This window comes from Pogonomyrmex barbatus, unplaced genomic scaffold, assembly GCF_055798465.1.
Source record: "Pogonomyrmex barbatus isolate J1 unplaced genomic scaffold, ASM5579846v1 scaffold10, whole genome shotgun sequence".
Taxonomy (NCBI): domain Eukaryota; kingdom Metazoa; phylum Arthropoda; class Insecta; order Hymenoptera; family Formicidae; genus Pogonomyrmex; species Pogonomyrmex barbatus.
The window spans coordinates 934,317-945,179 of NW_028297099.1; the positions used below are offsets into that span (position 1 = coordinate 934,317).

Sequence of the window (10,863 nt, forward strand, 5' to 3'; positions counted from 1 at the left end):
ATCGAATATAAAATTACAATATAGACAAAATAGACAATATTTGTTGGCTACAAATGATACATATTAATGTATATTAAATTATAATTATCAACATCTTATAAATTATATTCAAGCTGGCATGAAAAATATTTTATAAATAATTATAACATTTTTCCTACTTTCTTTATATGTTATTACCCATTATGAATCAAAAATATTACGAATATTTATTTCATTAACAAAGTTAAAGTACTAGTAGTATTCAAACGGTTTCTGTGGGTGAAAAGCGAATAGTATTAGAATTTTTGAGTAAAATCAGCGGTGAGATTTGCAATGCTATAGACAATCGATGATTGATGATCGTCTTGTGATATACGAACCATATAAATGTAACGACGTGCTGTACATTTTTTATTCGACAATTTCGGCTTGTCAACTGCCGCATGTGCAGTTGGCATGGATCTGCAATTAAATGTAATACGAGAGGGAATATATCCTGTTTATTATATGGGGCGTATATCTCGGGTTTCGTAAATGATAAACGATTTGTTTGACAATAAGCAGACGTAAAAATATCGCTCGACTCCCATCGAGCGAGGTCGGAATTCGGGAAGACGTCCTTCGTAAAAAAATAATAATTATTTATGTATCCAAACTCACGTCACAGAGCACAAGCACATTAATCAAACGTGGATCAACGATTCCGACGTCACGACATCTCGGCGTAATTTGTACTACATCTTTTTTTTATCTTTTCTCTCTCTTTCTTCAAAAGAACTATATGTCAACTGCACGATTACATTATTCATAGCTTCTTACAGATAGAAACGTTTATCGTGCTATTTGTTCATTCTTTAAATACTTTGACGGATCAATTTATTAAACTGTTGTCTTATTTTATTTCATTTCAATCATTTTTTTCTTTTTTTATAATTTGGACAGAGATAAAATTCATTATTCACTGTACTTTTATTAAAACAAATCCAGGTCCTGCGAGTAAAATTAAAGAAAAGGATGTCATAACTTCGTTCTTAACAGGACTTCACGATCGCCTTCACGAGTCTTCGCGCATATCGTCTGTCATACACAAGAATTATGAATTTGTATAATTCTTTCTTCATTACTGTGCTCGCGCGCAAATTATACATTATATGTACAAGTGTCTCGCTGTATAATCGCGAGCACAAATCAAACATTGGCGGACTAATTTATACCGGGACGCGAAATAGTCCTTTCTCGTATTCGAGCTACGGGCTCTCTCGCCGAAAGATCGGGGATAGGATATTCGTGGATATTCCCGATATATATTGAGATACCGTGCTGACAAGACAAGAGAGAACGCGGTTTACAATTCGTATCATTCAAATCCCGGCCGATTTATCTTATTTCGGTGAAATTACGAGAGAAGACCGCTTTTCGCGCGAGGCATCCATCAAGAATGTTCCTCGCGATATTTCTATTGTGCCTGGCTGGAATACCATTTTCACGATGCAAGCAGGTAACGCTCGAGATAATTATAAATGTAAAATATGATTATTGTTTTATCTGCGTAAAAAAAAAACAAGAAGTGTGAAATCAGAATATTAGAAACTATAGGATTTATTTCTAGCTTCACGAGTACATGACGTCGGACGAAGTGATGTCCGTTTTTCACAAACCGCATCACCTCGGTGAGTGATAGAACTTCTTCTTGTAGAAAATTTTTTTTTTACTGTTATAGCCGAGATACTATCATTTTTCTTTCGAACTAAATTATTTAAATTTTTTTCTAAATATTGTAGCATTATTAAAGCAGCGCTAATTCATTTGCATTGCACAATAACTTGTGCAATGCAAACTTATATTAATTTTTAGTACCCGAGTACGAAGTGGTGCCCGTATTGCATCGTACGGTGAAAACAGATGATTCTGAAGAAAGTGGATCCGAAATAAAGCTGAATGCCTTGAACAAAGATGTTCAAATGTACTTGTATCCCACGGAAGGTATTCTCGCCAGTAAGAGTACACCCGTATGGACTGTTTCATCCGATTCGGAAGCAACCGAAGGATTGCGGTACAAACAAGTACCAAAGGTACGTTCGATCGGCGATTGGCAAAAAAATGAGTGCACGTAATACAAACATCCCGTAGTCTCTCGTGTCTCGTTAAAATTATACTTTTATACGTACGCAATAAGTACGCACGTAGAAAAAATTAATTACACTCCTTTCGTAGGCTATGAAATCATTAGGAACTATGCTTCAAAACGTACACACGTCGAGCGCAGTTTTACTAACTCCTACTTCTGATGGCCAAGTACATTTGGTGAGAATTCCAATCTCGAAATATACCTTCAAGCTGTCGAAATTAATTGAATAATAATTCTTTTCTCTTTAATACGCATACATCCATGATGCATCTTGTTTCCGCAGGATGGTGTGCTTAATAATTCATACGTCATTAAATCTCTGCCGCAACGAATTTTGAAGCATGTTCTTTATGGGGGACACAACCTTTACGAGCCGCATCATACAAAAAACGTGACGGACGACGACTTCGCCTATACGCATCATCACGTAGTGTACAAGATGCCTTTGTCGGATCAGCAAAAAGACTTCAGTAAGTAATTTGAAAATTTTGTATGTATATTTCCTTTTGCACTATTGCGAATTTCAATAAATCTATTAATATTCTAATTTTTCAGAGATCAAGGATCCCGAGAATCAGGAAGAAAAGCGCAATGGCCCGGACATTATTTACCCAGAATGTTTAATAGTAATTGATTACACTATATATAAGTAAGTGAAATAACAGTTGCAAACAATCGTAATTCATGTAACTTGGAATATAATATGTTATATATTAACTTATTCTCTTATTTATCGCAGATTACTCGGCAAAAATCTCGAGCAGGCCATAAAGTACATTGTCTCGTTTTGGAACGGAGTTGACTTGAGATATCGCTTGCTTACCACACCCAAAATTCGATTTAATATCGCAGGAATAATTATAGGCGTGGTACGTTTTAATTTAATATACTTCTGTAAGGATTCGCCAGGAGCGGGTGGTTATTCAATTCAACACAGAAACTGATTTTTTCGCAGTTCAACTCGTGCGTCTCTTTCTTTATTGTTCTATTCTGTTCTGTTCTGCCTTCTTTTTTGCGCGTTGCCATGAAGGTGCTCCTCTTCATTCATGCACAATCGATGACGCTAATTCGAGCTTTCATTTCCCTAGCTAATTCTCTAAGTGTCGGTCCACAATAGGTGATTTAAGCTTTAAGAAGTAAGAAATTGACCAATTATAATCGAATATGAAAAGAATAATCGACTATGATTGGTCAATTTCTTACGACTTAAAGATTAAATACTTATTGTGGACCGACACTTAAGCCAGCGGCACACGATGCTTTTTTTTCTTGCTGGTTTGCTAGCTGGATTCGCGTGCTTGTGAATTCTTGTCTTCGATTGGTATATTTTTTTAGATCCAAAAGAATATACCAATCAGAGAGCTCAACGAGCACGCAAATCCAGCTAGCAAATCAGCAGGAAAAAAAGCATCGTGTGCCGCTGGCTTTATTCCTTATGCCTTGTGTCCACGATACTAGAAATCGGTCCGAGATCTCGGATGAGAAGAGCATTGACCAATTGCGTTTGAATAATTCGAATTAACCAATGCGATTGGTCAATTCTCTTTTCATCCGAGATCTCGGACTGATTTCTAGCATCGTGCGGACACAATTATAATCTCAACCATCTTGACTAGAGACACAAATAGGAGACTGGTCAAAACGAGTCAATTTTTGATTGGCTGGATACAGAAAGACGTAACCAATCTGCGCTGACTAGCATAAGAAAGAAGGGGAAACAGAAACGGAAGATACACAACAAATAAATATTTTAATACATTTCAATATTTTATTACACATTAATGTCCACAATTTTGTATCCAATTAGAATCTCGGTCAGTCTCCCAATTTCTAATGTCTCTAATTCTGATGAAAGATCGTTCATGATTTTTTTACTCTTTTCCGTCTTGCGATTGTGATTGCGATAACTCTGCTTCTTTGCAATCCGCATTCTTCAAAGTTGAAGGCTGTGACGTAATATCATAATTTTGCTTAATTGACAATTGTAAACCAGGTTTATTTTTTTGAAACTTTTCTATCCTATTGTACAGTTTCTACAAAATATTCTCACACCACTGCAGCGTCTCAATCTTTAGCTTTCATTTGTTATTCAATAGAATTCTGTGCAAACTTTGCATTCTCTGCAACTGAATTTCCCGATTGTCCTTGTCCTTAATGCTTTGCAGTCTTTTAATTATCGCTTCCACAAATGGAATGTACTTTTGCATCTCTGCAAACTTTCTATCGTATTCGTCCATTTCCTCCAACGCCATTGCATCCAACGTCCCCTTCGGGATCTGCCTTATTATTCGAGAGATGCGAGTATCGATTTAACATGCCTTTTTTTTTAAAAAGACTAGACATTACTAGACGTCACAAACACGCGCAAACTGCGCGCGCACTATTTAAGAGCAAAAATTAATATAATACTATTATATTACACTATAATATTTTTAACTTCTTGATACACAATTGTCAAAACGATCCTTGCTGTGAGATCAATACAATGACAGCTGTAAATTAACGCAGCGAGAGAATCAATCAGCATCGCGAGAAAGCGTCAACGATAAACTTCGAGGAAATTTCTAGAGATACGAGTATCGATATGTCGTGCCTTCTTTTTTAAAAAGGATTTCCTGGCAGAATTACATTTTAATGATTCATTAAAACACTTTTTTAAAACACTCATTGTATTTCAGGACAGAAATGCGACTCCGTATTTGGAAAACGGTCGTGTCGACGTTTCATCCGTAGATGCGGATATCGCTCTTCGTGGCATGGCAGATTACTTTTATCGCGAAAACAGATTCCCAACAGATTCTTACGACTTGGCAATCGCTTTGACGCAGTAAGTAGTCGATACATTTTTGTCTCGTTAATTTTTAAAATTATTCAAAACGTTATGATGTGCATAAATGATGAGAATATGATGCAATCCGATATCATTTCAGTTTGGATATGTGCAATATGATTGACGATTATTGCGATACATCGACTTTGGGTAAGTCTACTACCCTAATTCGAATGCGAATGCTTTTCTGCGAAAGTTTTTCTCCGTGCATGATTAACTGTACCGTCCTGTAAAATAAAAAAATGTGTAAAATAATAATAAATATAAATTTGTGGCCGCAGGTTACGCATACGTGGCCGGTGCATGTGACAGAAACGCAACGAAGCAATCATCTGAGGCCGTGGGAATTGTTGAAGATAACGGCGGATTTTCTGGTATCATCCCTACGGCTCACGAAATCGGCCATCTGTAAGTCAATATTCAGAATATTTTAATAATCATTTCATAATCTTTTTCGTTAATATAAAAGGAAAGAATTGCATTCACATGAATTCTTGACAAGAAGAAAAATTCAATAATAATAAATAAATAAATTCGATATTCAATGCGATTAGCACGGAGAAAAATGTGCAAATGCTATTTGGAAACTTGTTTCGTGACAAAAGGATATTTTTACAGAATAGGGGCACGTCACGATGGCAATCCAAAGAGTGCTAAAGAGTGCCCACCTTATGATGGCTTCATCATGACTAATGGATTGATGTTGCACGAAAATGGTTTCGAATGGTCCTCGTGCAGCATAAATGCCTTCTATAACTTTATCAAGTACGTATGTCGCTCGTGATGATTTATGTACTGATTATTTTTAAGTAACAGAAATTAATTTATTTCACAAATTATTTTAGTGAGGATAGAGCAAAATGTCTTTACAACAAACCGGTGTCGGATACTGAAGTATCGCGTGTTTTACCTGGACAATTGATGTCCTTGGACGAGCAGTGTTATAAGGTCTTTGGAACAAAGGCGTGTAACGTAAGTATTTATATATATAAAACTAAATCTATTTTTTTAAAATTTTGAGAAAGTTTACAGCGTATATCTCTTTTACAGAAAGACGCTTCGGCTTGTACCCGTTTGGAATGCGCATATCCTAAAATTGAAGGTTACTGTACAGCAACCGCACCAGCGGCGGAAGGCTCTTCTTGCGGGGAAGGTTTGGTGAGTTCTGTCGCCAGTTTTACTTTAAACATCAATTTTCTTGAGAAATAATTTATCAAAATAAGATTATAAGTTGATATTTATTATGAAAAAATATATTTATTATACTTCTTTAGATTTGTTTGAATGGTAAATGTGTATTAGAAGGATTGTTACCCAAAGAAAAAGAAAAAGAGAAGGAATTATTAAAATATCTACCGAAATTCAACCTTCAATCAATCAAAAAGATTCCTTGGCTGTCAATACTTCGAAAATTAAAAGACAAAATAAAAGACAGAATAAAAGAAAGAATAAAAAAGAGGCTTTTCACATGATGAAAATAAACATTCAGGTAAAATCAATTTATTGAAATTGCATTAAGAAAAAGATTTAAAATATCATCTAAAACTTATTTAAATCATATACTATAACTAATAAAAGTAAAAGTAATTTGTTTTTTCTTTATTGAAAAAAATCTTGTATCACATTTAAATCTTTACATGTAAATAATTTTCTAGCAAAAAATAAAATTTTATAGTGAATAATTATTTATTTTGAAAATAAATATTTTACAACTTATGTTACAGGACACAATACACGCCAATATATCTGTCAACGCACTTTACATTGTTGCTTTAATGGGATATCGTATAATAGAAACGAAACAAAACGATGTATTTTATATATTATATTAATGATATATTCTGTATTCTTTTAAGAATATATTATATGCTAATTGAAATTTTTCGATTCTTTGTACATAGCAGTTTATATATGTAAATACAAATTATATATGCAAAATTCGCATATATAAAAATATTCAAGATATTATAAACTTCTCTACATCATGAAGAATGCAAAAATTATCATAAAAAGATATGAAATAAACGATTTATCCGTTATAAAAGAAAATTTTTAAATAGTATTGTGGCATGTGCGACTTTGCAACTTAAAGTAATGATATCAAATTCAACACAAGAAACTATTTTTACTTATAATTTTTATAAATAAATTTATTATTTTAAGCTTTAGTTATTGAAATAACCATTTAATATATAAACCAAGATGTGTTAATCTCTTTAACATAAGTCACTTTAATTTAATTTTATCATATAAGAAAATAAAATAATAAAAGATAATATAAAATTAAAGAACTTAAAGAACCAATAACTCTTTATCATTGATTATACAGTTGTCGAATCTATGCCTACTTCCTCATACAATTCATCTTTACTACCAGGATAACTTTCCAAAATACAGTCTATTATCTCAACACATATCTTTTTTCTTTTTAAATATTCGCGTGTGTATTCATCTAGATTTTCTTGCGCTTTTCGTTTAGATTCTTGCAAATTCTCTATCTCTGTACTACTACTTTCCATCAAGTCATCCAATTTATGCGTTAACTGTTTTACATTTTGTTGCAAGACATCTTTTTCTTTTTGTACATCTTCCAATGTCAAACTAGATTTCAAGGAATTTAAAAGAGCCTCTTGTTCTTTCATTTCTTTCATGACATCCAGATATTTACTTTCAACTTCATTAGCATGACTTTGTAGTTCTTTGTCAATTCTCATTAATTCATCTGTATCATATGCTGAATCTTGAACAACACAATATATCTTTTGTTTGCCATAAACCTAAAAACAAAGTGAGAATAATAATCTTAAAGATTCTGCTCTTGTATTTGTGCTATGGATCTCATTTTACTTTTTCAAATAGCTTCCCATCTATCACCAATTGATCCATAGCCTTTTGAATTGCAGTCTTATTATATTCATTGTGTAAATTAGTAACTACATCATTCACACTGTAAGGTCTGTTTTGCAGTTTCATATAATTATACACAGCTGCTATAGCCATTGTTGTAGTTCTTTGATTAACTACAACAGAACAATTGAAATGCAAACATTTTATTTGTCAAGTAATATAATCATTTGAAATAAACGATTTAACATTTCAAAAATGTTTAATTGTGAATAATTACAACAAATTATACATACATGTCAAAATGAAATTATAACTATATACTCTTTGTATGTAATGTATATTGAATTATGCAGATTACATGCAAATTATAAGCACACTGTTTAGATTAATAACAGAAAATTCTTTGGATTTGTTTCAATCATACACTCGTTACTTGCAACAATGCATACATATATGCATTATTACTGAATTTGCGAAAAACATTCTTTCACTTACTCGCAATTCTTTCACTTACTCGCAAAATGGCAATCTGTCTCTATATCATGTAGAACGCTTTATTCAGATTATCGAAGGAACATAAACAAAAGATAATTAGAATTCTGGAAAATGCGTTCTTCGATAACCTCCAAAAAAAATGCCGGAATATATTTCAAACCCGATTTTTAAATTTCGCGCCTTTTAAAAGCAACAATACCTAAATAAATATTAAAAAACATTTTTCGATGAATTTTGAAACGCAAATTGCAACAGGAAGCCTACGATTCCTTTTTATTTCAAGTTTCAGAACGCAATAATAATGAAAATTTGTAATGTATTTCTTTTATGAGTTTTAGAACGCAATACAATACAATCATTAAAACTTTTTTTGTCGAGTTTTGGAACGCAAAAAACTGTTTATAGAGCCTTCTGGTGACGATTTTAAATATTATCCATAGTTCTCAACTATTCCGACAGAAGTCGCCTCCGTTTCAAAACGTCAAAGACCGTCTGTGCGGTCCATATGGATGGCCAAAAAAGATGGCCGCCTTGATTCCAAAATATATTTTGCAAGCGGCGAGTAAGATTATCACATCACTTATACTTTTGTAATATCCATCTTCTCTTCTTAAATCGGATAATTAGACAAAGGCTTTACATAAAAGCATTCACAATTTTTTTTATCTACATCATATCCCGCATGATAGGCACTATTTCGCAATTATGTAACGAACAGTTTATATTTGTGTGTATGTTTCAGGAAAGCAAACAACATGCATCGCGGCTGTTGCGGTGCAGACGAATCATTATTCGTCTCAACCTCGAGTTATTGAAAATCCCACTACCGCTTCTTTAAAAAGAGGCACAGGTGGCCGTAGTTCTTTTAATGGATTGGTCTGCACTCTGTTTGGTGCAACTGGATTTGTTGGACGCTATGTCTGCAATCGCCTTGGCAAGATTGGTACTCAGGCATGTATGAAGTATTAAAATAAGGAAGATGAGGATAACAACTTGTGTAACAGCAACAAGTTTTATCATAATATAGTAAATATAGCTGAGACATAATATAATTAGTATATATAATGTTTTGATTAGTCTTTTGAACTTGATTTACAGTTAATAATCCCATATAGAGGTGATACATACAACTGTTTGCCTCTAAAGCTCTGTGGAGATCTGGGACAAATTTTGTTTCATCCATTTCACTTGCGTGACGAGGAATCAATAAGAAAGTGTATTAAGTATTCCAATGTTGTTATCAATTTAATTGGACGAGATTGGGAAACCAAAAACTTTACTTTTCACGAGGTGCATGTTGAAGGAGCTCGAAGGCTCGCTAGATTATGTAAGGAGGCTAATGTTAAACACTTTATCCACGTATCGGCTTTAAATGTGGGCGATGATATAGAGGTAGATTAAATTATATTATATTTTTATATTATATTAAATAATAATATATAATTCATCACAATATATAATTCAATCAAGTGATATTTCTGTATCAAGTCACACGTATTGAATGGTGGCTCTCAATTCCTTCATACAAAATGGCAAGGCGAGTGTGCGGTACGAGAAGAATTTCCCGAGGCTACAATTATTCGGCCATCGGACATATGGGGTCAAGAGGATCGATATTTGACAGTATATTCTCATATACTAAGACGACATTTTAAGTAATTTTGTACACAAATTTTCTAACATGATATTTTAGAATTATCACTGTTATTATCTTTAATGATATATAAACATTCATTTGCAGAAAAATACCATTGTGGGAAAAAGGCGAAAAGACGGAAAAACAGCCAGTGGCTGTCTACGATGTTGCAGGAGGTATTGCAGCTATTGCAAGGAATCCTAAGAACACTATTGGCAAGACTTATCAGTTTGTCGGGTATGGACAAACATTTGTATGATTTAATAAAATCCTGATTATTTTTGCTCGATGATTAATTGTAATGTGAATATTCGATTTGATAGGCCAAACCGTTATAAATTGTCTGAATTAATTGATTGGTTCCATCGAATACGGATATACAATGCAGAGATTAGAGGCTATGGGAGAATGGATTTGAAATACGCTCCATTATTCAAACTTCAACTTACTTTAAATGAACTTTTGACTCCTGCAAATCCAATTGGATATGTACAATGGGAATATTTGGAAAGAGTATGTTTTAAAGCATAAAATAAACAAACTGTAGTGAAATATGATTTAGATAATAGCATTATTAAACTTGATATGTTTTATAGGAAGCTATATCTGATAAGGTATCAAAGGAATTGCCAACTCTAGAAGATCTTGGTATCACATTAACAACAATGGAATCACGATTGCATTGGGAGTTGAAAATGTACCGTAAAGACGCTGATATGGAAAATGTTGGCGAGTTTGAGCCTGTTCCGAATCCACCAACCGTTCCAATCCACTAAATGCTTTATAAAAAGTGCTAGATTAATATAATAAACATAGAAAGAAATATATACTCTTACTTAAAAAAATGACACTTGCTGTAAAGAGTATGTTGTTAATTAAAAATATTGTCTCAAATACATATTGAATTATTTAAACATTTACATTCCATGAGTTTTGTCGATTTTAAAT

General features: G+C 33.1%; 3 protein-coding genes across 5 annotated transcripts; 2 read left to right on the forward strand and 1 right to left on the reverse strand.

Moving 5' to 3' along the window:
• The first annotated feature begins 883 nt into the window (after window positions 1-883).
• LOC105433488 (A disintegrin and metalloproteinase with thrombospondin motifs like) lies at window positions 884-6,816 on the forward strand. The gene is made up of 15 exons (XM_089070729.1): window positions 884-1,477; window positions 1,589-1,649; window positions 1,834-2,051; window positions 2,194-2,283; window positions 2,391-2,577; window positions 2,663-2,756; window positions 2,847-2,976; window positions 4,786-4,934; window positions 5,038-5,087; window positions 5,219-5,345; window positions 5,556-5,702; window positions 5,783-5,909; window positions 5,988-6,095; window positions 6,212-6,426; window positions 6,662-6,816. The coding sequence occupies exons 1-14, from the start codon at window positions 1,418-1,420 to the stop codon at window positions 6,407-6,409; spliced, it is 1,746 nt and encodes a 581-aa protein (XP_088926855.1). The 5' UTR covers window positions 884-1,417; the 3' UTR covers window positions 6,410-6,426; window positions 6,662-6,816.
• LOC105433486 (homologous-pairing protein 2 homolog) lies at window positions 6,605-8,673 on the reverse strand. 3 transcript variants are annotated; one of them, XM_011648833.2, is made up of 3 exons: window positions 8,299-8,673; window positions 7,785-7,957; window positions 6,605-7,714 (listed from the first exon to the last, which is right to left on the reverse strand). In XM_011648833.2, the coding sequence occupies exons 2-3, from the start codon at window positions 7,935-7,937 to the stop codon at window positions 7,259-7,261; spliced, it is 609 nt and encodes a 202-aa protein (XP_011647135.1). In that variant the 5' UTR covers window positions 7,938-7,957; window positions 8,299-8,673; the 3' UTR covers window positions 6,605-7,258. The 3 variants fall into 3 exon arrangements, with proteins under 3 accessions (XP_011647135.1, XP_088926857.1, XP_011647136.1); XM_089070731.1 differs by having other exon boundaries at window positions 8,280-8,673; XM_011648834.2 differs by lacking the exon at window positions 8,299-8,673 and adding an exon at window positions 8,078-8,273.
• Window positions 8,674-8,685: 12 nt separating this feature from the next.
• On the forward strand, window positions 8,686-10,809 carry ND-39 (NADH:ubiquinone oxidoreductase subunit 39). The gene is made up of 7 exons (XM_011648831.3): window positions 8,686-8,841; window positions 9,022-9,230; window positions 9,378-9,671; window positions 9,768-9,934; window positions 10,021-10,152; window positions 10,239-10,428; window positions 10,512-10,809. The coding sequence occupies exons 1-7, from the start codon at window positions 8,802-8,804 to the stop codon at window positions 10,689-10,691; spliced, it is 1,212 nt and encodes a 403-aa protein (XP_011647133.2). The 5' UTR covers window positions 8,686-8,801; the 3' UTR covers window positions 10,692-10,809.
• Window positions 10,810-10,863: the final 54 nt, after the last annotated feature.

Coding starts and splice junctions, on each gene's coding strand:
- LOC105433488 (XM_089070729.1), top strand. CDS start 1,418: ATGTTCCTCGCGATATTTCTATTGTGCCTGGCTGGAATACCATTTTCA. Junction 2,977..4,785: donor CAGGAATAATTATAGGCGTG/GTACGTTTTAAT, acceptor ATTGTATTTCAG/GACAGAAATGCGACTCCGTA. Junction 4,935..5,037: donor TTGGCAATCGCTTTGACGCA/GTAAGTAGTCGA, acceptor ATATCATTTCAG/TTTGGATATGTGCAATATGA.
- LOC105433486 (XM_011648833.2), bottom strand. CDS start 7,937: ATGGCTATAGCAGCTGTGTATAATTATATGAAACTGCAAAACAGACCT. Junction 7,715..7,784: donor ATGGGAAGCTATTTGAAAAA/GTAAAATGAGAT, acceptor CTTTGTTTTTAG/GTTTATGGCAAACAAAAGAT.
- ND-39 (XM_011648831.3), top strand. CDS start 8,802: ATGGCCGCCTTGATTCCAAAATATATTTTGCAAGCGGCGA. Junction 8,842..9,021: donor ATATATTTTGCAAGCGGCGA/GTAAGATTATCA, acceptor TGTATGTTTCAG/GAAAGCAAACAACATGCATC. Junction 10,429..10,511: donor AATGGGAATATTTGGAAAGA/GTATGTTTTAAA, acceptor TATGTTTTATAG/GAAGCTATATCTGATAAGGT.